Source organism: Dunckerocampus dactyliophorus, chromosome 17 (assembly GCF_027744805.1).
Source record: "Dunckerocampus dactyliophorus isolate RoL2022-P2 chromosome 17, RoL_Ddac_1.1, whole genome shotgun sequence".
In the NCBI taxonomy this organism is placed as follows: Eukaryota; Metazoa; Chordata; class Actinopteri; order Syngnathiformes; family Syngnathidae; genus Dunckerocampus; species Dunckerocampus dactyliophorus.
Window position 1 is genome coordinate 15,719,612 of NC_072835.1, and position 24,081 is coordinate 15,743,692.

A 24,081-nucleotide genomic window follows, 5' to 3' on the forward strand; every position below is an offset into this window, starting at 1 on the left:
TTTTAACCCGTTTTCACCACAGTCAGTGTATGATGCCCTGGGTCCATCCCACAGAATACAAAACCTGCCGCTTATCACAAATCTGGACATGGAAAGTAGAGTGACTGTGTGAAGTACTTTTGAACAATATTGTGTGCAAAAAGTGCATGCAAGAATTTCACTATATGGCTAAAGTATGGAAAACATGTGGAAAATGAACAATTTGATTTTAGACCTGACAGCACAGCTCAATATACTATGTTATGTTAGTGTAGACCAGGGTTGGCCTTTACGTCGATCGCGAGCTACAGGTCGTCGCTTCGTACTTGTCATGTGACATCAGTCAGCTGACATTAAGCTCCCCTCCTGATTCGCGCTTGCTCCCCCGCGGCGTTTCAAGCCACACACTAAGATGCAACTTTTCATCTTTAATTATTCTGATTATGGATGAACTGCGGTAAGATGTCTATATAACAAAAGTTATCTGTTCACTTGTAGCGGCTAGTTAAGTAAAAAAAGGTGTATTGTTTACATCCATCCATCCATTTCTATATCGCTTTTCTTTTTTAGGGTCGTGGGGGAATAGCTAATTTGACTGACATATTACCAGTACTCTTAAGGAGTTATGTGTCATTATCTTTATTTCCATATTGAAGTGAATTATAGCAATAAATATAGTAAATATATATAATTTCTATACTTATAGTAGGTTGATGTTTGGGACTTGGTCATTTTAAAAGTAGCTTGCAAGCTAAAGTGTGAGCGCTCCTGGTATAGACATTATGCAGATGTTTTAAAAATTGCAACTGTATAATGAAAAAATGTTGAAAGGACAAACTAAACACTGAAAAAATACAAGCAAATTTAAATGGTTACATCAATGTCCACTGTGGGCACTAAAGTGCATGCTGACACGGCCGACAGTGGCAGATGAACACACTCTTGACCAACTACCTGGAATGGAGCAGGGATAACTAATCTACGAGCTTGTGGGCAGTCAAAAGGGAAAGACTTCCAACTAGAGCAGCCGTTGTCCACTTGGTAGTGCTTGGCCTGTGTCAATTTCAGTTTAAATATAGCGTAACATTGCGAGGCGTGGCAATAAATAAATATTAACAGCCATCTAGGAAAACTGCCAATCACCAATCCATCCCTGAGAAGTAGTTGTGGTTGTTAATGGGGGGTATAGGATGTCTCAAGAGTTCGCTTAAAAGTTATTTATTGAATCTGATTGTACTTCTGGAAATACATTGAAATAAAAGATGCAAAATACTTTTAGTTCATGTCAGCACGGTTACATCACAGTCATTGTGTATGATGCTCTGTGTCCATCCCACCAAATACAAAAGCCAAGTATAGCGTCTCCATTGGTGCTGGACCTGTTCCTGCTGGAGCAATGTGCTCTCAGGCAGTCCTGTCGAAGGTAGTAGTAGTAGTTGTAGCGGGTGGGCTGTTGCAAGAACTTCACTGGCCTTAAAGTTATGCATTGAATGTGGTTGTACTTCTCAAAAGACATTGAAATAATTGTTTGATACAAAATACTTGTTCACCCTTAGTTCTTAGTAACATTTCTTCGTCCATCATGTCACCATGGTTACAACACAGTCATTGTGTATGATGCCATGTGTGTCCATCCCACCGAATATAAAAACCAAATTTAATGTCTCCGTTGGAGCTTTTGCAGCTGTTCCTTCGAGAGCTTTTGCTGTGGCTGGAGTTGTTCCTGTGGCTGTTGCTGGAGATTTTGCTGTGGCTGGAGCTGGGACTGGAGCTTTTGCTGTGGCTGGAGGTGGGACTGGAGCTTTTGCTATGGCTGGAGCTGGGACTGGAGTTTTTGCTGTGGCTGGACCTGGGACAGGTGCTTTTCCTGTGATTGGAGCTGGGACTGGAGCTTTTGCTGTAGCTGCTGAGGCTGGAGCAGGAGCAGGAGCTGTTGCTGTTGCTGTTGCTGTGGCTGGAGCTGCTGCTGCTGGTGCTTTTGCTGCAGCTGGAGCTGCTGGTGCGTTTGCTGTGGCTGGAGCTGCTACCGCTGGTGCTTTTGCTGTGCCTGGAGCTGTGCCTGGAGTTTGTGCTGTTGCTGGAGCTGTTGCTGCTGGAGCTTTTGCTGTGGCTGGAGCTGCTGGTGCTTTTGTTACGGCTGGAGCTACTGGTGGTTTTGCTGTGGCTGGAGCTGTTGATGCTGGAGCTTTTCCTGTGGCTGGAGCTGTTGATGCTGGAGCTTTTGCTGTAGCTGGAGCTGTTGCTGCTGGTGCTTTTGTTACGGCTGGAGCTACTGGTGCGTTTGCTGTGGCTGGAGCTGATGCTGCTTGTGCTTTTGCTGTGGCTGGAGCTGGTCCTGGAGCTTTTCCTGTGGCTGGAGCTGTTGCTGCTGGAGCCTTTGCTGTGGATGGAGCTGCTGATGCTGGAGCTTTTGCTGCTGGAGTTTCACTACCCCCAGTGTCCACCTTCCATGGTAGTAAACACATGCAGTGGTCCAGCCGGTTGGATGGCAAATCACCCTCAAACTTCATCAGAGTCCATGAGTTTTTTTCTGTAAGAAAAATCAAATACGCTCTGCCATGTTTTGATTTCTTGGATGAAATATGACTAGCATGTGTGTACCTATGTTGAATCTGTACATCGTATTGATGGCTCCATCTGCTGTCATTCCACCAAAGATGTAGATATTGTTGCCCAGCGCCGTGGCTGAGTGGGCTGCGACACCCGGGGGGATGTCTCCTTTTGGATGCACCATCTCCCATGTCATGTTCCCTTTGAAATAACACATTTATGACATCCCAGTGTCAGTCTGCTACAGCCAATCATTGCGGTTTTCGACTTTTAGATCACTAAAAACACACTGCGGCCTCCTTATACACCTTTAGGAGAACTGTGTGTTACAGCGTACTTTATCATACATTTTTACATTATTAAAATGTGATATTTTCTAGTTCTACGGCAGTGGTCGGCAACCCGCGGCTCCGGACCCGCAAGCAGCTCTTTAGCCTCCTTGTTGCCGGTCCCACGCTGAGCTCTGTGATTTTTCTAACACCGAAGTGGGGGAAATGTGCACTTTCAAAAAGAGTTTGAAATATCTGACTCACCGCTAGTCCGTGAATGCATCTGATTGCTGACTGCTGATTGGATGAGCAAGAGAAGGGGGAAGGGGTCAGATTGTTCAGTCAGTGAGAGACGACGCGGTAAGCTATCCATAACAATGACTTCGTCTCTAAAAAGAAAAATATCTGAAGAACATAGATATGTTCCTTTTCCTTCACTTTGAAAGGGTTATAATCTGTATCATGTTCTGCGGCTCCAGACCATTTTTCTTTACTTGAACAGGAGGCAATATGGCTCTTTTGTTGCTAAAGGCTGCCGACCCCTGTGTGACATTTACAGACCTACCAACCTTGGAGACATCTTATGACTACTACCCTCCACCGTGTGATGTTTCCTTGATGTAACTTGTTAATAAGCATGTCCGAAACAAACTACCATACCGAAATGATCTCTACGTTACGGGTAACAGCAGCACCTGTTGGTTTAATGTACGCTGTGAATGTACATTTTTATGTGAAAAGTGATTTTTGGAACTCCAGACTGACAAAAATCGGTGAAAAAATATCAGCGTATGTGTGAAGAGTGAGAGAACTGAACCTTACTTGTATCAAGAGAGTACATATCGTCGTACAACTCCCCCCTGGCCATGCCTCCATGAATGTAGATCTTGAAGCCAGCCGCTACTATAACGTGTCCATGTCTGGCTGGCGGCTGTGGCCCTTGCGTTTTTGGCTGAGTCCAAGTGGAGGACACTGGGGAGACAGCACGAGTCAACACAAACAAACAACTCCAACGGCGCATGTGCGGGAACACTAACCGGTGTCGAAGACGTGGAGTTTTTGGTCTGAAACGGGCGACGCTCCTGCTTCCCCACCAGAAAACACATATAACGCATTACCCAGGCAGGCTGAGTTGGTGTGATAAGTTCTTGGACTGGGGGGGTTGCCTTTCATTGCGATATTTTCCCAGTGGGCTTTGCTGTCTATGGACCCATACACAGAGTAGGTCATAGCAGATTGCACATTTATGTTTTTCATACTCATTTGTATTACCTGCTACTTGTATTTTCTGCATGCAGTTGCGGTTGCCAGTCTGCTCGGCTCCCCCAAACACCCACAAGCTCTGTGGGTGGCGCTGTGGCACAAATGTGCAGTGTTCATATCGAGGCGCCAGACCCTTCCACTCCAGAATGTCCCACTTGAGATAATCTGGAGGGGTCAGGAGGATATAAATTGTGACCTACAAAGTTTGCACTAAAGAGCCACAATAGATGCTTGTGTGTGCAACATTGTAGGTGTATCACACTGTTGGAAAGGTATCAGTCCTAACATTACACGAACAAGTAGCTAAATCCATACCCATATTTATGACGCGTGTATGCGAGAAGCTTCCACCAGGATCAGCTCCACCAACAATGAGGACCCTGCCATTTCCGCCATTCCTACACGGAGAGAAGGTGCAGGTGTGTCCCACGCTAACACCCGGGGACCTGCCGCTAGGTATCAAGGAATACCTGAGAAGAATACGAAAAAATGTGGTAGGCAGTTCTTTAAACATCAATCACGGAATGCGTTTACATACCATATTCCTTCCTTTGGCTTCTCTTCAGCGTCAAGCGCAGGGAGAAACTCCATAGCTGTGGAACTTGTGGCGATGAACTAGGCGACATCAAAAAGTTAATAATGCATAAATCACTGTATTAAGACGTCATGTTTATTCCCAAAGCAAAATGATGTGAAACGGCACAGCTCTGAACCCGTTACACTGTTAGCATCTGGTTGCTACGAGTTAGCTCCCGCTTAGTTTTAAAATGGAGAGATTGTATACTTAAAGCCAAACTCAATGTCGACTCTCTGGGCCAATTGTATAGCCGTTTCTTGTGACGTCATTTTAAGATTCCTGTGTGCCATGGGTGAAATTGAATTGATCACGACAAATTATTATTAAACATGTTTACAAAATTAAGAATGTGTCTGGGTAGCGAGACACTTTCACCACTCGGTGGTTTCACAGCTGCTAATGTATATTCAGTCATATTCAGGGCCCCCTCATCTCTCTTACAGAACATCTTTGACACTTCCTGTTTTTCAATATACTTCCGCCCGCAGATCCTCTCTCCCGGTGCATTCAGGTACTAGCGGGAAATCGGAATGTCAAAAGTTTCCTCGACAAAAATAACAGGAGGAAACAAAATAAACTGAAATGCAATTCATGATGGCTACACCAAAGATAAAATGTACGTGAATAATGTTTTGATGTTATTTCAAAGCATCCCACGCCATGTTGGAGGGAAAATCTGTTTTTACCTTTTTGCTAATTCATATTTGATGTTTGATGATCTATTCGTTGATAGTCAGTACTAAAGATGCCGTAAAGCTACTCTGCTTAGGAGACAACCTCGGAGAAGGTATCATTTGCAGAGTTCTTTCATGTATACGTTCATGTGTACGTTTCACTGTATGTTTCACAGTACGTACATGAAGAGGGCCACGCAGTACACCACGCCCCCAAGACCACTCTTTGACGTGTGTATACCTGTTTAGTGTTTTTTTTTTTACTTTATACCTCAATTGGCGGTATATTAATAACCAAATTAGCTCAGTTTGTGATATTGATGTTATATTTACACACGCACGCACGCACTCAGTGTAGATGTGTTGTAGTTCGTCGTTTGTCCGGTAGATGGTGGAATTGTCTTTGCAGTATCCAGAGTATGTAATCGAGGAAGACCCCTTGTAACTTTTGCATGAAATCACATTTGCATTGATGAATGTAATTATATGTTTAAGTTTAAGATCGCGCATCCTTGTGGTTGTGCAATCAAGCAGCAACATATCTAGACTTGAATATGTCGATTCTTTAAGTTCCTTTAAACTGCCCATCCCCATACTAGCCGACCTGTTTCCTTTCAAGGAAGTTCAGGTTTAGTCTCCTTTTGTTTTCCCCTTCACTCCAACAGATAAGGACCTAATAACCGTGGGGGATTTCTGTGGAGGAAAAAGGAAAAAAATTATATTTTAATGGTCCAAAGGAAGGGGGCTAGAGGCATGGAAAAAAAGAGATAACTGCAGATATGATTTTGTGTCAGCAAAAATAGCATATCCAGAGCGCAGGCTTTGCGTGTGTGTGTGTTTTAAAAAGGGATGATGGTTGGTGGTTTGCCTATCAGGATTATCTTCTATAATAAATACAGCAAGTTCATCTGAGGGTTACTTGTACACAGCCGCCGGGCAAGATGTCCAAATAATAGGCCGTTGCTTTGTCTGTTGAGTCACATTTAACCTGGAGGTGTGTTAAATTGTGCTGTGGATTAATCTGGATTACAGCCACGCAACCCTAATCACCGCTTGAGCTACTCCACAGACACTGATGATTCAACGCGGTTGTTAAAAAAAAACATGTTTTTATGTTTTTTTCCCTCGTTGTTGTTCATATTGGCTTTTTGTTTATTCCTCCAATCTGTCGGGTTGGATATCACTCAGAAGGACATGGCTTGAACAGATATCGTTTAAAATCAATAGGGATGATGTTTTCCTGATGTTTGTGGAAAATGTGGTTGAACATTTGACCTATTGTCGTCCTTTTTCCTAGCTATGGACACACACACACACACACACACACACACACACACACACACGGAAGCCAGCATCATATTTCTTGATGGTGATGGCACGTGGCTGCGTAGAGCGTCTCGTTGGCGATCGAGCGAAGGTGCTCTCTGGCCGCGATGTCCTCATTTAGAGTTTACTTGCGGAAACCTACTGGAAAGTTCTCCAAGGCGCCGTCCTTCCTGCTGAGGACTCATGGTGAGGAGCAATCCCTCATCCTCTCTCTCTTTGATTGAACCGACATATATCACAGTATAAGAGTGCAGTGTGTTGATAGTGTTGTGCTAATAGTGTACGTATGCTACGTTATTAAGGTGTGTGTGATGCACCGTGTCTAATAGAGCAACATGATGCAGCAAGCAGGCCTTTAGTGTGCTAATGAGGCTGCTCCGCCTTATCGGGTGACACCTTGAATCATTTATGGAGGGTATTATCCACACCGGAGGGGGATGCACCCAAAGACCAAAGCCTCATTCATTATCCAGTATTGGCACAGATTAATATGCATAGGGTTTTAGAGGGGCGCGGCTCCTCTTGATGCGGGTGTTATTTTGGTGTGTTTGTCGCCCTGATGCAAGCTTTGGTAGGAAGTTCTGACTGTGGATGACTTTAAAGGACTTTGTGTTGAGAGGATTAGTGCAGCTTTTGTATTGAAACATCAGAAGAAAACGCTCGGTTCACTTTTGGTTCAAGCAAACTTGACATTTTTATGTCGGCATGGGATTATGCAAAAATCCACAAAATTAGGGACACCTACTGTACATCCCATACATCCTGTATGACCGAAAATGTTGGAGGTAGCTGGGGTCAAAGGTGAGGTCCATACACGGTAATCCCTCCTTTATCGCGGTTAATTGGTTCCAGACCCGACCGTGATAAGTGAATTTCCACAAAGTAGCATTCCTTATTTATAAGTACAATATTTTAGTAGTTAGATAAACCGTTTACGACTTTCTAAATATGTTTTTTTTTAACATCATTAGAGCCCTCTAGACATGAAATAACACCCCTATAGTCACCTTCACACTCGTATTACCCAATATAGCAGGCATAATAACAGAAAATTAGACATAATGTAGAGTCACATGTTAGCATTGGAAGAGTTCCTTGTTGTTCCGGTTTCGGGACACTAGTACTTCCTGCGGTGGCTGTTGTCTCCTCATTGTAACATAATGGAACATTACTGACACCTAGTGACCAGTGTAGAAGACTACATCACACAACACATCTTCAATGCATCCTCGTCATTGTATGTCTTATATTTGTGCTTTGTTTAATTTAGTCATTTTTATGCTTGAAAATGCTTCATTTAGGTCAAATATATGCAACATTTGCTTAAATATGCAGAGAATATATGCATATTAATTTATTTCGAAAAACCGTGGGAGAGTGAAGCTGCGAAATCCAAAAGGCCATGTGGCGAGAGACTATATGCTCGAAAGTTGAAACCAGTCACTTGAAACGTCCAAGAGTAAGAATCCTATTGGTTTTCAACCTAGGACGTATTTCGCAACTGATAATCTTCAAACCTCCAAGGGTTATTGTTGGGAGCAAGAAGCCGAGTATGTTTTCATAGCCATAGAACACAATATTCTGTGTGCCTTGAAAGATCAATGAAAATTGTGTAAAATGGCCGATACTGAAGGGGTTGACTTTTGAAAAACGGCTCGGATTGAATGAGTTCATATTTGGGTTTCTTGTTTGTAAAATTGCTGCTGATTTATTTTTTCCATTTTTGCAGTTTTTTAAAAATAGTTTTCTTGTTAAATTATATTTTCTGAATGTGCAGCGGGGCTAATAAAAAAAAAAAAACTAACAGCCTTGGGCGGCTGCAAATGGCCCCTGTGCCGTGCACTTTGGACACCCCTGGTGTACAGGGCCCATTTTATTTAACTCATCGTGTTGTTCAGTGCAAGAACTCCATTGATTTATACAGTTATATGCCCCGAGATGTTGTCAAATGTCAAATAGATCAGCACTTTTCCTCACCATATCTTCGTGAGCACAACTTCGAAGCAATCATCTTCCAAAAAAACCTCTTAAAAAGTTACGTTTGAAGTGGTTGAGGTAAGTGGTCAGAGCCAAAGGTTCATAGTCCTAATTTGTTGCCAGAGTTATTCAGGGCTCACTTTTCAACTAAATGCATTGTAATCTTTGAGATTATTGTCCAAAGCAAGAACCCTCGAGAATTTTTAACCCTTTCCACTCTGATATACTGTACTTGAGGTAGCTGATGTCAAAGGTTCATGTTAGTGATCCTTGCCAGTGCGCCACAGGTTCCATTGCTAATGTCAACTACTTTGACAGCAGTTAGTTGGGGTGTTTAAGGCAACGTTTTTACCTTTTGTGTCTCTTTCGCCGCCTGTTGTTTGACAGCCACAGTGCCGCTGTGGGCTTGATCGCTGCAGTGAGGCAACACACTGAGGGAGGGAGGAAGGAACGGTGGGTAGTGGATAGAAGAAGGGAATGTAGGGTTTTGGGGGAATTAAATAAGATGGTAGTGTTTTTATAGTGTTTGCTCTGCAGCACAACTGTCACAATTGATCCTGCAAGCCTGTTGGTACTGTAATAACTCAAATAGTGACCGTGGGTGTTTTTCTTTTTTTTTTTTTTTTTAACTTAACTGCAGAGAGTTCTAGGCACAGAGTACCACACAAAATTCTTACCAAATCAAGCTGAAGTGGACAAAGTATGCTTTGATTTTTCCTTTATGCAGCATTCTTTTTCTTATTTTTACTGCATTGAGCACATTATGTCAACGTCAGGTGCCTTTGATAAAGAAGGTGAGAAACACTATTGAATTTGATCTCGCCAGCATGTACGGGAAGTCCACATCAACAGTAACTTTCATCCATTCATCATTTATAATTATTCACCATTGTTTTCTGCAAGTAAAACTACAGTTATTCTTTGTAAATGTATTTTAAAAATATATATATTTTTGGTGTCTGGAACAGATTAATTGGATTTACATGATTTCCTATGAGAAAAATGGCCTCGGTTTTTGTATGTTCTGGTTTAGTACGAATGAATATCAAAAAGTGAGGTACCACTGTAAAGGCAGTTATACTTGTAGATTGCAAACAACTTTTTTTTCTAACTTTTTCATTGTTTTCTTTTTAGTGTGTTCCTAATCAGCCTTGATAATGTTCGTATGCAGGCCATGTTTAATGTCATTTTTCAAAAAGTAGGTACTTACTTGTGGCACCACTGCCTCAGTGCCTTCCTTTGTCTCCTTGTGAAGAAGTGAATCCTATACGCCGCACTTCCCCAAATGACTCTAGTTCACACAGGACATGGATGGAGTCCCTTGCCCTCCCTTATTGCTTCTTTTCTGCTGAAAGTCTGTTTTTTTTTGTTTTTGTTTTTTGTTTTTAGCTGTCACAAGACCATCAGTGCCTGCTGGCCTGGCCTTATTAGGTGCCGGTGGGGCGCCTTGCTTTTCATATGTAAATGTGACAAATAGGCAACAAAGCCAAATTAAAAGCTAAGACAGATAAAGAGGAGGGCGGATGCCAGTGAAGACGCTCCTCTTCCTCTTTTTTTTCATGTAAATCATTCATCCTGTTTTCGATGATGTCTTGATGTAGGAACGCAGGGGGCTGGCGTTACATGTACAAACACGGCAGAATGACTTGTTGTCCTTTCAGGTAGTACTACAATAGAAATTCTCTTTTTAAAAATGTGAAAACAAATTGTGGAGCGTATTATTATTGTTTGTCTGTCCGTAAGTGACGTAATATGTCACAAATGCAGTGGTGCCTAACGTCGTTGATCCCTTCCAGAAAGTCAGGCTCAAACCAAAACGGACTCTAACCAAAAATTACGTAAATCCAATTAATCTGACACCCAAAAATGTTAACACAAAACATATTTTATAGATAGGTTTACATGCAGAAGAGATGCAAAAGAGCACTCCCATTACATTTACATACCTCTGAAATGACAACGGTCTTCTCAGCTGTAAAATTCAGAGGTTTTGCACACTTCGGTACGTAAGTACGGTCCATCGTCTTTCTCTTTTGTGCAGTCCGTGTGTTTGTTACGTCGTGTATCTCTCTACAGCTGCGATATGAACAAACTCTGTTGTCCTGAAATGGCGCCCGTAACCCACAATGCATTGCGCGATCACTCACAAGTATGGTGAGATTTTGTTTTGGGTCGTGAGCCAAGATGGTGGCGTAAACAAACCGGACGGTATTTTGGACGCTAAACAAGCGGGCGATTGCAATTGGAACGCGATTTTGGATGTTCACCGATTAAAAAAACGGCGGCGGACATTAACCGAGGCACCACAGTATACGGGCTGGACTCTACCATCTGCATTCTGGAGCAGGGACGGGGAGCAGTTACTTTCTTGGTCAGAAGGCAAAAACAAAATAAACTCCTCAACCTGCAGTTTTATCTGGATTTTCACCAAGATGGGCCACATGTGCCACCACTCCAGTTTTCTAGAAATCGGTTAAGTCGTTTTTGAATAATGTTGCGAAAAAAAAGCACTCACTTGCTTTGGCTTGGGTCTTCATTATTACGCAACGCTGCAAAGAAAACGAAAGGGTCGGATCTGTTTCCTGGAAGCTAAAATAGTTACCCGTCTTTCTTTAAATTTGTTCTCAAACATAAGAAGAAGGTCTTCTTTCCCACTTCCCATTTAGCTTGGCTGCAGCTTGCTACACTTTTGAGCTCAGGCTCTTTGAGGCACCATCACAGCATTGCCTTTTGTATGGAGCACTTCAGATGTACCAGCAGGAAAACATTAAAAACGCTGTTCCTGCTTTGTTCTTCCACGTCGGCCAGCCAGCCAGTCAGTCAGTCAGCCAGCCAGCCAGCAAGCAAGCGCATAAGCAATGCCAGGCTCAGTGTGGGAACGACAAACATCCCCCGTACCCATGCAGGCATGCATGCAAGTGGGGCCGAGGTGCCGGCGACGTTATCAGTGCTAACTGGAGCGCTCTTCATGAGCAGGATAAATTTAGACGAGCACAAAGCCAATGTCAGACCAGTGGCCGTGTCAACATGGTCTTGACACAAGGCTCCAAGTGGTGTTAACAGCGCCTGATGGCAAGTGTGACTGAGTGGGAGGGCACAAGACAACGTGATTGACACACACACACACACACACACACACACAGTGTTTCATTGTAGATGCAAGTCCTCACTGTCTCATCTTCTCTGCAGGTCAGCTAAAGCTGTCAATCATGCAGGACCAGGAAGTGCTTGCCGTGAGCGGTGAGTCCTGAGGAACATACATCAACGTGCGCTGTGACATTACAATGAAATATTGAATAGCTCGACAAGCTACAGTAGCACATGCACTCACACTACTAGCCACAACATTAGGTACACACATACGAACAACTAGTGCTGTATTTCATGCGACAGCGGACATATTTCCCTCAGAGAATGAAACAGGCTTCACTTTAGGCTCTTTTCTGTGTGCATCCGTTATGCCATGCTTTTATTACTTTTTTTTTATTAACGCACGTGTCTCTCAAACATGCGTTTAGGGCGGACTAATCATTCATTTCATTAGTAATTACCCCCCCCCTTGACAGTTTTAGAGGCTCGAGGCATGTTGGAGGAGCATCAGGGGTCATGTGACTCTTACGTAAAGGTATAGTTTTCCTTTTTTTGCTATCATTTTCTATCTGCTTTTTTCCGGATACATCCTGGGACTGCTTCGATGCGTTGCCAAGCAGCAGTTGGCCATTTACAGTCCTGCTCTTGTTTTTGGAATTTTGCCCATCATCCACAGTCCTTATGTGAGACACGAACGCACGTGTTTTTCCCTTTTCTGTGCGTCCTAAAGAGAGAAAACAGCCAGCACGAGGCAGCTAACACTGCACATAATGGGATGCATCTATTGCACCTAATATGCCTTCTAACAAACCTCCAAAAAAACGCAACCAATGTCCCATTGACATAACGTGACCTGCGCATGAACCAAGCTAAAGTTATTGTGGGAGTTAACGCCAAAGAACTGCGTTTATGGTGTAGCGACACAGCACCTCGCTCACAGCGAGCTAATTGATAACGCTACGAGAACGGCTTGGTGCAGGGGTCGGCAACCTTTACCATCAAAAGAGCCATTTTGCCTCCTCTTCCAGTAAAAAAAAAAAAAAAAAAGTCTGGAGTCGCAAAACATTACAGGGCTTATAAACTTGTAAAAATTGCAATCTTTTTAACATGTTGTGGTTATAACAAACAACATTCAACAAACAGAAGTGCGCCGACGTGTGTAGGCCGGATCTGAAATCATTTCAATATGTAACACTGTAAGTCTTCCTGAGTGCTTCCCATATTTGTGTATAATTAAAACAAAATGTAGCCTAAAAGTGTCCATCAGAGTTCACATATCTGCACATCAGTGCTGTTTGCTCAATTTGTACTGAATTGTCACCAGTGAGCATTCTATTGGTCCTGTCCTTGACTGTCTTTGCAAAGAGAGGCATTCTTTCATTTTCTGAATCATTTCCTGTTAATTGTTTAATTCAGAGAATAGATGCTCTGATATTTTTCTGAACGATTCTTTCGTGCATTCTCCATCTGTGAATGGCTTCCCGCTGCTTCCCAGCTCAGTGTTGCCAACTTTTCTCGCTAAATCTGGCGACTTTCCAAAACCCTCTTGGTGACTTATTTTCTCAAAGGCGGCTAGCGACAAATGTAAAGGTGTTTCCTGATGTAATTGGGAGATTTTTCTGGTTTTTGGAGACGTAAAAGTGAAAGAACATATTGTTCTGAGCGGTGAGTGCACAGTCAGCCGCCGCGGCACACTATCTGCCTCTCCTGGAACCACCACCTCAGCGACTAGCCTATCACGGCCTCCAAGCACATAGATACAGTGCGCTTCTCGTTGTAAAACTATATTGCTATGCTCTCGTTCCTGCACAGTAATTTGCTAGACTCATCTTTTTTTCTCTCCCGTGCGGTGAGACTCATTGCATACACTAGCCTACCTCCGCCTCCCTTGCTCATCCAATCAGCAGTCAGAACGCAGTCTAGATGCATTCATGGACTTGTGGTGAGTCGGATATTTCACATTATTTTCAAAAATGCACGTCCCCTACTTTGGTGTTAAAAAAATCCCCGTGCTCGGAGATGGGATCCACAAGGAAGCTCCGGAGCAGCGGGTTGCCGACCCCTGGCTTAGTGTTTTGCTATAGCTGGATCTGCCGAGTACCCAGCAACGTTGGTCTCGGGAGTAAAAATGAAAAGTAGTGGTCGGCGGCAGCTCTCACAAAGTCTGCCATGATTAGTGGTAGCAAATACGCTCTCTATGTTGTGGACGGAAGTAGCGTTCATTGCTGTGGGCTGTTTGAGATCAATGTGCCCAAGTAAGAAGTTCCGGTAATGCTTAAAATGACCAAAACATGGCAAAATACTGTAAGTATTACATGTTATCACAAATATGTGTGTAACTACATGGTTAAAGCATGTACATAACAGGATAAAACGTCGTTGAAGAGTTTTCAGAGGTGTTTTGATACAGGGCTTTATAGGCGGAATAGGTGAATCCCATTACGTGCATTATCAGCTGCCTCGTGCTAGCAGTTTTTCAACATTAAGAACGCACACAAATGGAAAAAGACGTGTGTTCATGTCTCACATTCGGCTCCAGCTCACCCATGACACTGAAGAAGGGAAGCTGTAGAAAATGAATACTTCTATTTCATTTTAGTACTCAATTGTATTTCATGAAACTAGTCCATGGTGTTAGTTAAGTGGTATACAATAAAATAAAATCAAATAAAATAAAACCCCTCTTGCCCAAAGTCAGATGGGATAGGCTCCAGCTCACGTTTGTGTATTATATGTATTATATTTAATTGTGGAAAAGGCTTCTTGAGACGTCATCTGTACTTCTGTGAAGAAGGTGTCGGACGTTTCGCTCCACATCCGAAGAGCTTCGTCAGCGAACTAATAAGTGCTGGTAGCCTAGGCCTTAAATACAGTAAGAGTGGGCGGAATTGGTGTGCCAACACCCTCCTCCTATTGGTTCCTTACACTAAGCCTGGGCGGAGTAGTGGTATAATCCTTTCCTGCTATTAACACCTCCGATAAAAGGGAAGTGTCGCTCCCTGAGTTGGGTATGAACGACTCTGATACTGGCTCGTTAGCATCTAATGGTCTGGCTCGGCCCTGGCTTCACCTCATTTGTAAGACTAAGAGCTGTGGGTTTTGGTCTCAGTAACCTGCTGAACGCAGGGTCCAAATTAAACCTCAAACCACCATTCCGATTCAATGATGGGTTCTGCTGTTTGACAAAAATAGCTTCCTTTACTCCTCTTTCAAACCATCTGTTTTCTTTGGCCAAAATCTTTACCTCGCTGTCCTCAAAAGAGTGATTGGTTGCTTTAAAGTGTAGATGTACTGCTGATTGAGGACCACTAGAATTGTCCCTGCGATGTTGATAAATCCTTTTTTGGAGCATTTGCTTAGTTTCCCCAATGTAGTGCTCTTTGCATTCCTCATCTTTACAGTGGATGGAATAGACCACATTGCTTTGTTTCTGGTTTGGAGCCTTGTCTTTAGGATGCACAAATTTTTGTCTCAGGGTATTTACTGGTTTGAAATAGGTAGGAATTTTGTGTTGCCATAAGATCCTCTGGAGTTTTTCGGAGACCCCCGCTACATAAGGGACTACCACTCCTCTCCTTTTTGCTTCTGTGGGCTTTTGGGTTTCAGAAGCAAAAAGGAGAGGAGTGGTAGCACAGAACGACTGAGAGCCTACACAGACGTATATTTAATTGTAATGCATAGTTCACATATTTATCTTTTATTAAATACTTTATTATTATTATTATTCAGCCTTGACTTACTTGTCTTGTGAGGTGGGTATGTTTCCAGACAGTGACCCCAGAGACAGGCAGAAGACGCCGATGGTTCCTCAGTGTCGGAATCCCATCTTCCTCCATACCTTTCACTTGTAAGCACTCACACCATGAAGGTTTTTTTTTTTTTTTTGCTGCGTTTCTTAAAAATACAAGTGAAACACTGAAATGTTAAAGACCTGCTGACATGCTGGGTTTCTATTATTACAGCACGGTCTGTGACGAGGACCTTCACAAGCGACTGCTCTTCACAGTGTGGAACTCTGACTCCACCACCAGGTATCGACAGAGATTTCGCTTCGTGGCAAAAATGTCATTTTTTTTTTTTTATAATTAATGTTATCACTTTCCTCCGTGCACGTTCTGTGAGAGCGCGGCACTCTCACTCCCCTGCTTCAGCCGAATGAAAAGAGGGTCAATTTTGGGGATGGAGGACATATGGCAGAATGACTCACACTTTTTCTTCATTCACAGGGGGAAAACAAATTAGCATGCATGGAATACACTTCTCTCTACAATGTTCAAGTGTGTGTCTCTTTTCATGCGCACGATTGCTGCTTTTGAGCACAAGCACAAGTGTTAAAGAGTAACAGTAGCCTACAGTATAGAGATTTACTGTATAGATTGACAGTCTGAGTTTGGATTAAGATAAAGACATTTTTGGGACCGTTTCTGGGACAGAGATTAAGGGCTCATCTTTGGTAAGCAATTAAGCCTTATTCACACCAAATGTCTGCTGCTATTTATTAGGAAAAAAACTGGAAAGTCTTTGGGGGATTTAGAATGCCCTCGTCACTAAAAGTACAAATGAATGCTATATTTAGCACCACTCTGCAATAAGGCTACCATTATGAGGGATATCGAAATGCTTTATTAGTTTATTTACACTTTGAAACGATGTTATTTATTGTTTGGGCAGTGATTCTGAGCAAATACCAGATTTTACCCAATCAGATTTCAGTCCTGTGTGTTGCCAGGTAGAAAGCCTTGTTCATCACAATCAAAGGAGATAAAATTGTTGGCTGATTATGTATCTATCTATCTATCTATCTGTCCGTCCGTATCCATTATGTATCGATTATGCATCTATCTATCCATCTATCCATCTACTCTATCTGTCCATCTATCCATCTATCCATCCATCCATCCATCCATCTACTCTATCTATCCATCCATCCATCCATCCATCCATCCAGCTACTGTATCTATCTATCCATCTATCCATCCATCCATCTACTGTATCTATCCCTCCATCCATCCATCCATCTACTGTATCTATCCCTCCATCCATCCATCCATCCATCCATCTACTGTATCCATCCATCCATCCATCTACTGTATCTATCTATCCATCCATCTGTCCATATACTGTATCTATCCCTCCATCCATCCATCCATCCATCTACTGTATCCATCCATCCATCCATCTACTCTATCTATCCATCCATCCATCCATCCATCCATCCAGCTACTGTATCTATCTATCCATCTATCCATCCATCCATCTACTGTATCTATCCCTCCATCCATCCATCCATCTACTGTATCTATCCCTCCATCCATCCATCCATCCATCTACTGTATCCATCCATCCATCCATCTACTGTATCTATCTATCCATCCATCTGTCCATATACTGTATCTATCCCTCCATCCATCCATCCATCCATCTACTGTATCCATCCATCCATCCATCTACTCTATCTATCCATCCATCCATCCATCTACTGTATCTATCTATCCATCCATCCATCCATCCATCCATCTACTGTATCTATCTATCCATCCATCCATCCATCCATCTACTGTATCTATCTATCCACCCATCATCCATCCATCTACTGTATCTATCTATCCATCTATCCATCCATCCATCCATCCATCCATCCATCCATCCATCCATCCATCCATCCATCCATCTACTGTATCTATCTATCCATCCATCCAGCTACTGCATCCATCCATCCATCCATCCATCCATGCGGGTTTTCCATCCATCCATCCATCCATCCATCCATCCATCCATCCATCCATCCATCCATTCTTCCTTCCTTCCTTCCTGTAAAAAAAATTACAATAATAATACGGTTGAATGACTTCAATCTCACTCATGCCAGGACGTCACATATTCAAGTTGTGACACAAAATGTCCGTCTTTGTGGTTTTGCTCTTCTTTTGACACCCCTGGACCGAGGTTGCGCAAGCACTGTATTCTGCAGGACAAGATGCTGTTTTATTAGCATTTTCATGTGCGTGTAACGTAAACGGGTGGACCATCTGTGTATACAAAAGGACCTCGTCTGTCAATGAAAAGAACCCTTTTTTTTTTTAAATTCACACTGCCCTTATTGATCAATAGCTTTTAATGGTGTCCATGCGGGTTTTGTGCAGGATGGGTGTGTTGCTGGGCTGCATGAGCTTTGGCGTGCGCTCCCTCATTCAAGCGCAAAAGGTAAGTTTACGCTACTACAGGTACAATATACAGACATTCTGACCATGCAGTGACCTTTATGTACTGGATGCATGTGTGTACGAGAGTGAGATGTGAGTGTGTACCTCCATCAGAGCATGAATCCAACATTTTAGTTCAGTGTGAATGGATTGCACTGGCCTAAATAGTAAAGAGCAAACACTTTGGGGTTAACCGTGTTAAGGCGAGCTTAGATACAACCTACTGTAGACGCACACACGTTTATACCTCCAAAGATTTGTAAATGAGTGAGGAAAACTAACTTAACTTTCAATCTTTACCTTATCTTTTGCCATTCTTTCATGGAAAAAAAAAATGATGCATGTTTCCTTCTGCATCCTACCAAATTAAAGTGCATTTTATGATTTTTTGGGGGATAAATAGTTCATTTACATAATGTTATCTATTATGTGTTATCCTGACTATCACTGAAAACATGACATGGAATCCAGGAAGTGAACTACATGTACTGTACTAGATGTAGAATGGATGGGGGGTAGGATTAAATAAGCTTTGCTTCTTCCTACTCCTTTTGGACATGTGGAACTGTCAAAAAATGATTCACGAGATGTATTCCATTGTAACCTTCATGTTCAAATAAACTAAACCAAACCAAACCAAACCAATTTATCCAGTCAGATTTCAGCTCTGTGTTGCTAGGTAGAAGCGATACCACGCAGTGCTAGCTAGATATTTTTAGTATTGTAAAGATTTTTAAAATATTGTTGTAAACTACAGTAATCCCTCATTTTTCACGGTTAATGGGGACCAGAACCTCCCGCAAAAGGTGAAAAACCGCAAAGTAGGATAAGCTCAGACCCTCTTTGATCATATCAAACAGTTTCACTTTAAATAAATAATAAAAAGACACTAAAATGCATTTCCTATATTTAAAAAAAAAAATAGCTATTTTATCCATTCAGATTCCAGCCCTGTGTTGCCAGGAGGAATAATTAAAATGTAGGTATCATTTTTGATTGGCAGATGTTTTAACCAATCAGAAGTTAGCCTGTTAGCACTGATCAGAGGGGCTTTTCTCAAGATATCTGTAGCTAGCAGGCTACTAGTCAGATATAGCTAACTAAATCAGTAGCTACTAAATTTTCCTAGTTTTATGGCTGTTTTGTCAAGCACAAGGCCTTTAAGGAGGAGAATATACTGATTTCCAACTAAATGATGACTCGGTTATGCTAAACTAACCACTTGTTTCAAGGATGTTAGCATGTGCAGGCATAGCTATTGGTATTTAAGTAGCGTCTGTTATCTTTGCTTTCCTTTTACCTTTTATCCCAAAAACGTCATTCCTTTATAAAATGAGCCTTTCCTGATGTATAAAGAATAATATTGCCTCGTTTAAATCCCCCGACTCTTTGGTGCATACTGTACCATCCTCCCTTCCCCCTTTCTGTGTCCCACTGCCTGCAGAAATCTGTCCACTCAGATAAGATGCTTTTAAAGCAGAGATTATTGTCACTGTCCACGGCATCGCATTATTTAGTACAATAAGACGAGCTTGTGTGTATGTGTGTGTGTGTGTGTGTGTGTGTGTGTGTGTGTGTGTGTGTGTGTGTCATTGCCGCCGCTGCTGCTGCTGTAAGTGTGCGGCCAATACTAAAATGACGTGTGCGCTTGTGACGACCATGTCCATGTTTGCATGAACGTGTCCACATCACTCAGATTACAAATCAGACACATGCTGCCTCAGCCCGGCATTGCTTTATGTAACACGCACACACACGAGCGTGCGCACACACACACACACACGCACACATGCCCCATCTGGCTCATAAGGCAAAAGTGCCGAAGAGGAGAGGGGGTGGCTCATCAGCTGCTGGAATAATAAGCGAAAAGGACTGTGAATAGTGACTGTAAGCAGGAGGGGGCATTCTATTAAATTTATGGTTTTAAATCTCGGCGCTCACACGTCGACTGTTAACTCATGCACACTCTAGGAGGTCCGAGGATGGTACTACCTGCTTGGGGAGGAAGTGGGGAGGAGGAAGCACCTTAGAGTGCAACACAAGTCGCACGTCAGAGGTAAGCATCCTTCATTTCGTACGCTTGTTTGTCTGTTAGTGGGGGTTACGCAAAAACTTTCCATGAAACTTTGTAGAGGGGTGGCGCGTGTCTCGCAAGAACACATTCGATGTTTGTGTTAATCCCAATTTCTTTGCTTGAGTTATGAGTGTAAATAGTAGAGTCCTGTTTGTCCAAGCTACATGTTTTAAATCATTCTCTATGAACCAGGAAGTAGGCTGGTAACTAAGACGTGAAGTGACACAAATTTGTGGCTCCACGATTTTTCTTACCTTTTTTGTTTGTATAGTTTATTTTTAGAATTTACCAGTGCCCGTGCCACAGATTTAAAAAAATGGTATGGTCCAGCTATTCAACAAAAAGCATATCTCGCCAACTTTTAATTTGAATCCAAAAAGCAACAATATATATTTTTTTGTGTTTTTGTTTTTATGAGTTCAAAAAAACAAACAAAGAGAGATACAGTAATTTCCGGATTATAAAGTGCACAGTATATAAGCCACACCCACTAAATTTAAAGAAAAAGTGCCGAACAGTGCGTGTAACCCAGCTAGTTAAACAGTAGCCTACCAGAAAAGTAATTCCTCTCCGGTCTTCATCCTCCTCCTGGGAACTAAAACCACTGAAGTTGCCTTCTTCAGCATCAAAATTGATACTATTATCATAATTCCTTTGTCACACACTTTGTCAGTCTCTCTCTCTCTCTTTTGTTGTCGCTCTCGGTGTCACTTTCATCTTGAGACAAATTAGCCCTTTAGCTTGAGCTGTCCTCTTTATCACGCAGTCGTCCAGCCTTTCAAAATCCGTTGGTAATGTGGACACATTATATAAACCTTGCAATCCTACCGCCACTCTGTTCCCAGCGTCACTCGTTAGCTCCGATGATAAGATGTGAGGCGCTTTTTTTCATTGGAGTTCAACATCTGCCGCGAGCCAAGCAGTCCAAACAGAAGCCGTAGTAATTCTACACATGATCAAACCTACTTAAGATTTGTCAGACGAAAACACGATCGCTTGTGTAAGACTTAAAAACGTGCCGCAAATGTTGAAAGGCTGAACTTAAAAAACAAAAAAAGGAACAGAAATTGTTATATGGCATCATTTTTGTATTTTCAAAATATTATTACTTAACTTAGTACACAGCCCAAGGCAGTGACATTTACATGTGAATTTATTAGAACCTGAACAACACTGGAAAAACATGGCTGCCATCAACCTAACTGTCTTCAATTTGGTTAATTCACAATAACTTGTTGACCATTCGTGTAATCATTGGAAAACTTTAATTCTTCTCTCGCTTTCTCATTAGCATCTGCCGTGTTCTTGTCAGAGCGCTTGCTGCTGATTGCAGAAAGTCACCACAGCGTGGTCGGACTATCTACCACTGCACTCTTTTTCAATGTGTTAATTAAGGACACATTTTGCTAGATAAGTAAAGAAGACGTACGGGAATGGATGATGATGGTGTTGTTGGTCAGCTCTCTTTCTTTGGGTCAGGAGGTGTGGAAGCGAGGGATTAAACGGGGGAAGAAAGCAAGTGTGTGGGAGAGTGACAACAGAGAGAGGGGAGGGACTGGGGGAGGGAGGGATTTCTGGACCAAAGCCCGCCGCGTCACACTTGCAGAAGAGACACGGACGCTTAAACTCCTGTACTCCTCTGGATCTCCCCTTCATGCACGCTGTATACACCTTCACGTGTGTGTGTGTGTGTGTGTTCAGCTTTCACTCACTGTCCCCTAAAATGGGCGGTGTTAAGAGCGCGCGCGTGTGTGTGTGTGTGTGATGCAACCAGCCAAAACGGCAGCCTAGACTAGGTGAGTACGATGTGTTATCTTCCTTCCGAGCCGCACAAGTTGCAGAACTTCACGTTTTTAAGGATGCTCCTCTTCCTCCTCCCTCGTGCATCCCTTCGCTCATCTCATCATCCCACCATTGTGCATCTTTTTCTGGTTTCCTGGTGTACTGCGCACTGTTAATCTTACAACTCCCAGCTTGTTTGAGCTCATCCGGTCCCAATAGTTTTCCCCTGTCCCCCCCTAGGTTACAGCTACAGCCCCCGGCCACAACATCAGGACCACTCTTTAGTACTATTGTGGTTGGAGCTGTTTCTCATATTTTGACTCTAACGTAGCTAACTAGAACATTTGCAACAACAGTCCAGCTTTATCCAACTGCAAACGACAACTACACTAATAAATGTAGTGTTATAATGGAAATACATGGTCATAGACCGCCAACATTATCCCACTGGGCATCCCCCACAATTGTGGGCAATACTGGGTTGGTTAGATCGAGCAGGTTTGCTTATCAGAGCTATTCAACTGGTGGCCCGTGGGCTAAGTCTGGTTCTGGAATAAATTCCGGAATAAGTTCAGTTTAAAACTGCAAGCAAATGGCTTTTTTTTTTTTTTTTTTTGCAGAAGATTCTTAAAAACAGCAGAGTGCTCCTGTCATATTGAGGATCTTTGAGTAGCCTTTTTGCAGTAGATGCAGATTTTGCAGAAAAACCACAATGTGGTCTTGTCATACAGAGGATCACTGACTAGCACTTTTGCAAAAGGCCCTTAAAAACAGCAGAGTTCTCCTGTCATATACAGCAGAGGTCCCGAAGCACCGTTTCTTTAAAGTGTATTTTTTTATGATTTCGTCTGAAAGTTTCCCGTGCAATGATTAAAAAATACGCTTACATTTAAAAAAATATATACATTTGCAAATAACTGCATCAAATTGTATGTAAATGGCTATCAATGTTTGAAATATGGGATATTATTTTATTCAAGAAATAATATACAGTTAGAAATCTCAGTTTTTGCATGTTTATGTTGACCCGTCCCACTTTGTTTGATGGTCCTTGAACGCACCATCTAACTTTCTCCCACACTACACAGACAGACTACTATACAATATTTTTTCTGTTTTTCTTTCACCTTTTGTTTGGTCCCAAATGTTACTATGTGGGAATGAACAAAGGTTAGGTTTGATGTTACTGAATGCTAATTTGCATATTTGTTTGGTGTGCAACCTCTGGTTAATTCATGCGAGCACGTTGCCTGTTACCACAACACATCAAATAGCGACGTATAATCTTCTCGAGGCTCGTACTGCTGGATGGTGGGTCTGTATTCATTCTGCGCTTTTAATTTGATGTTGTTCCTGTCTTAGTTTTACATAATACATAATAAATAAGATGAATTAGATCGCTATTATGTAGAGCACTAAAGTGGGACTTGTCACCACTCGCAAAAAAACTGTGGGATTTCTAACTGTATATTATTTTTTAATAAAATAATGGCCCATATTTCCAAAATGGATATCCATTTAATAAAATTTGATGTAGTTATTTACAAATTGATGTTTTGAAATGTATATTTTTTTGTTATCATGCGCCTGAAAGTTTCCCGCTACCAGTCCGTGGGCAGCCCGGTGTTTTGGGACCCGTGATATAGAGGATCTTTGACCAGGATAAACAAATTATGTTTAAAAATGAGTTTATATAAGCCAGTTGTTGAGGTAAACGTTTTTAGGAATGGCAAAGCCTTGCTGCACGGTGGCCTGTTGGTTAGCATGTTGGCCACACAGTCAGGAGATCGGGAAGACCAGGGTTTGAATCCGTTAGGCATCTCTGTGTGGAGGCTCTAAATTGTCCATAGGTATGAATGTGAGCATGAATGATTGTTTGTCTATATGTGCCCTGCGATTGGCTGGCGACCAGTCCAGGGTGTACCCCGCCTCTCGCCCGAAATCAGCTGGGATGGGCTCCAGCATGCCCGCGACCCTAATGAGGATAAGCAGCATAGAAGATGGATGGATGGCAAAGCCTTGCATTGACATGACAGTAGATACAAAATAAGGGCAATATTGTTGAACAGCCCTGTGGTATATAATGGTTTACTCACTTTATGACTCACTTAATGACAAAATGTGAATGAACTGATCCAACCCATTGCTAAGGCTGCTCATCTGAACTAGGCTAATCTGGTTCATGCAACTTTAAAATTAGTTTTCAGCTCCGGCGGGTGGAAGTGGGACATGGAGTGCAGGCCTGCATGAGTTGTTCACTTGAGTTGTTCAAGGCTTCAATGATCTTTTAGCAGCGTATTCAATAATGCAGGGAGAG

At 42.4% G+C, this 24,081-nt stretch overlaps 2 protein-coding genes across 6 annotated transcripts in view; one reads left to right on the forward strand and one right to left on the reverse strand.

Moving 5' to 3' along the window:
• The first annotated feature begins 421 nt into the window (after positions 1-421).
• The window catches only part of rgs3a (regulator of G protein signaling 3a), a 136,794-nt gene continuing 113,134 nt past the window's right edge, over positions 422-24,081 (forward strand). Inside the window, exons 1-6 of one of the 5 annotated variants that reach the window (XM_054757917.1) lie at positions 422-436; positions 11,805-11,855; positions 15,474-15,552; positions 15,668-15,736; positions 17,849-17,909; positions 19,880-19,964. In XM_054757917.1, the coding sequence (XP_054613892.1) occupies positions 427-436; positions 11,805-11,855; positions 15,474-15,552; positions 15,668-15,736; positions 17,849-17,909; positions 19,880-19,964 (355 nt within the window). In that variant the 5' untranslated portion in view covers positions 422-426. Of the gene's footprint in view, positions 437-4,395; positions 4,556-5,529; positions 5,544-11,804; positions 11,856-15,473; positions 15,553-15,667; positions 15,737-17,848; positions 17,910-19,725; positions 19,796-19,879; positions 19,965-21,580; positions 21,779-24,081 lie in introns of those variants that run through there. The other 4 variants (XM_054757916.1, XM_054757918.1, XM_054757920.1 and 1 more) reach the window with 4 other exon arrangements.
• Positions 1,133-2,514, reverse strand: LOC129170421 (skin secretory protein xP2-like). Its single transcript, XM_054757956.1, has one exon. The coding sequence runs from the start codon at positions 2,487-2,489 to the stop codon at positions 1,560-1,562; it is 930 nt and encodes a 309-aa protein (XP_054613931.1). The 5' UTR covers positions 2,490-2,514; the 3' UTR covers positions 1,133-1,559.

Excerpts from the sequence above, each read along its gene's own strand:
- LOC129170421 (XM_054757956.1), bottom strand. The coding sequence starts at position 2,489 with ATGAAGTTTGAGGGTGATTTGCCATCCAACCGGCTGGACCACTGCATG.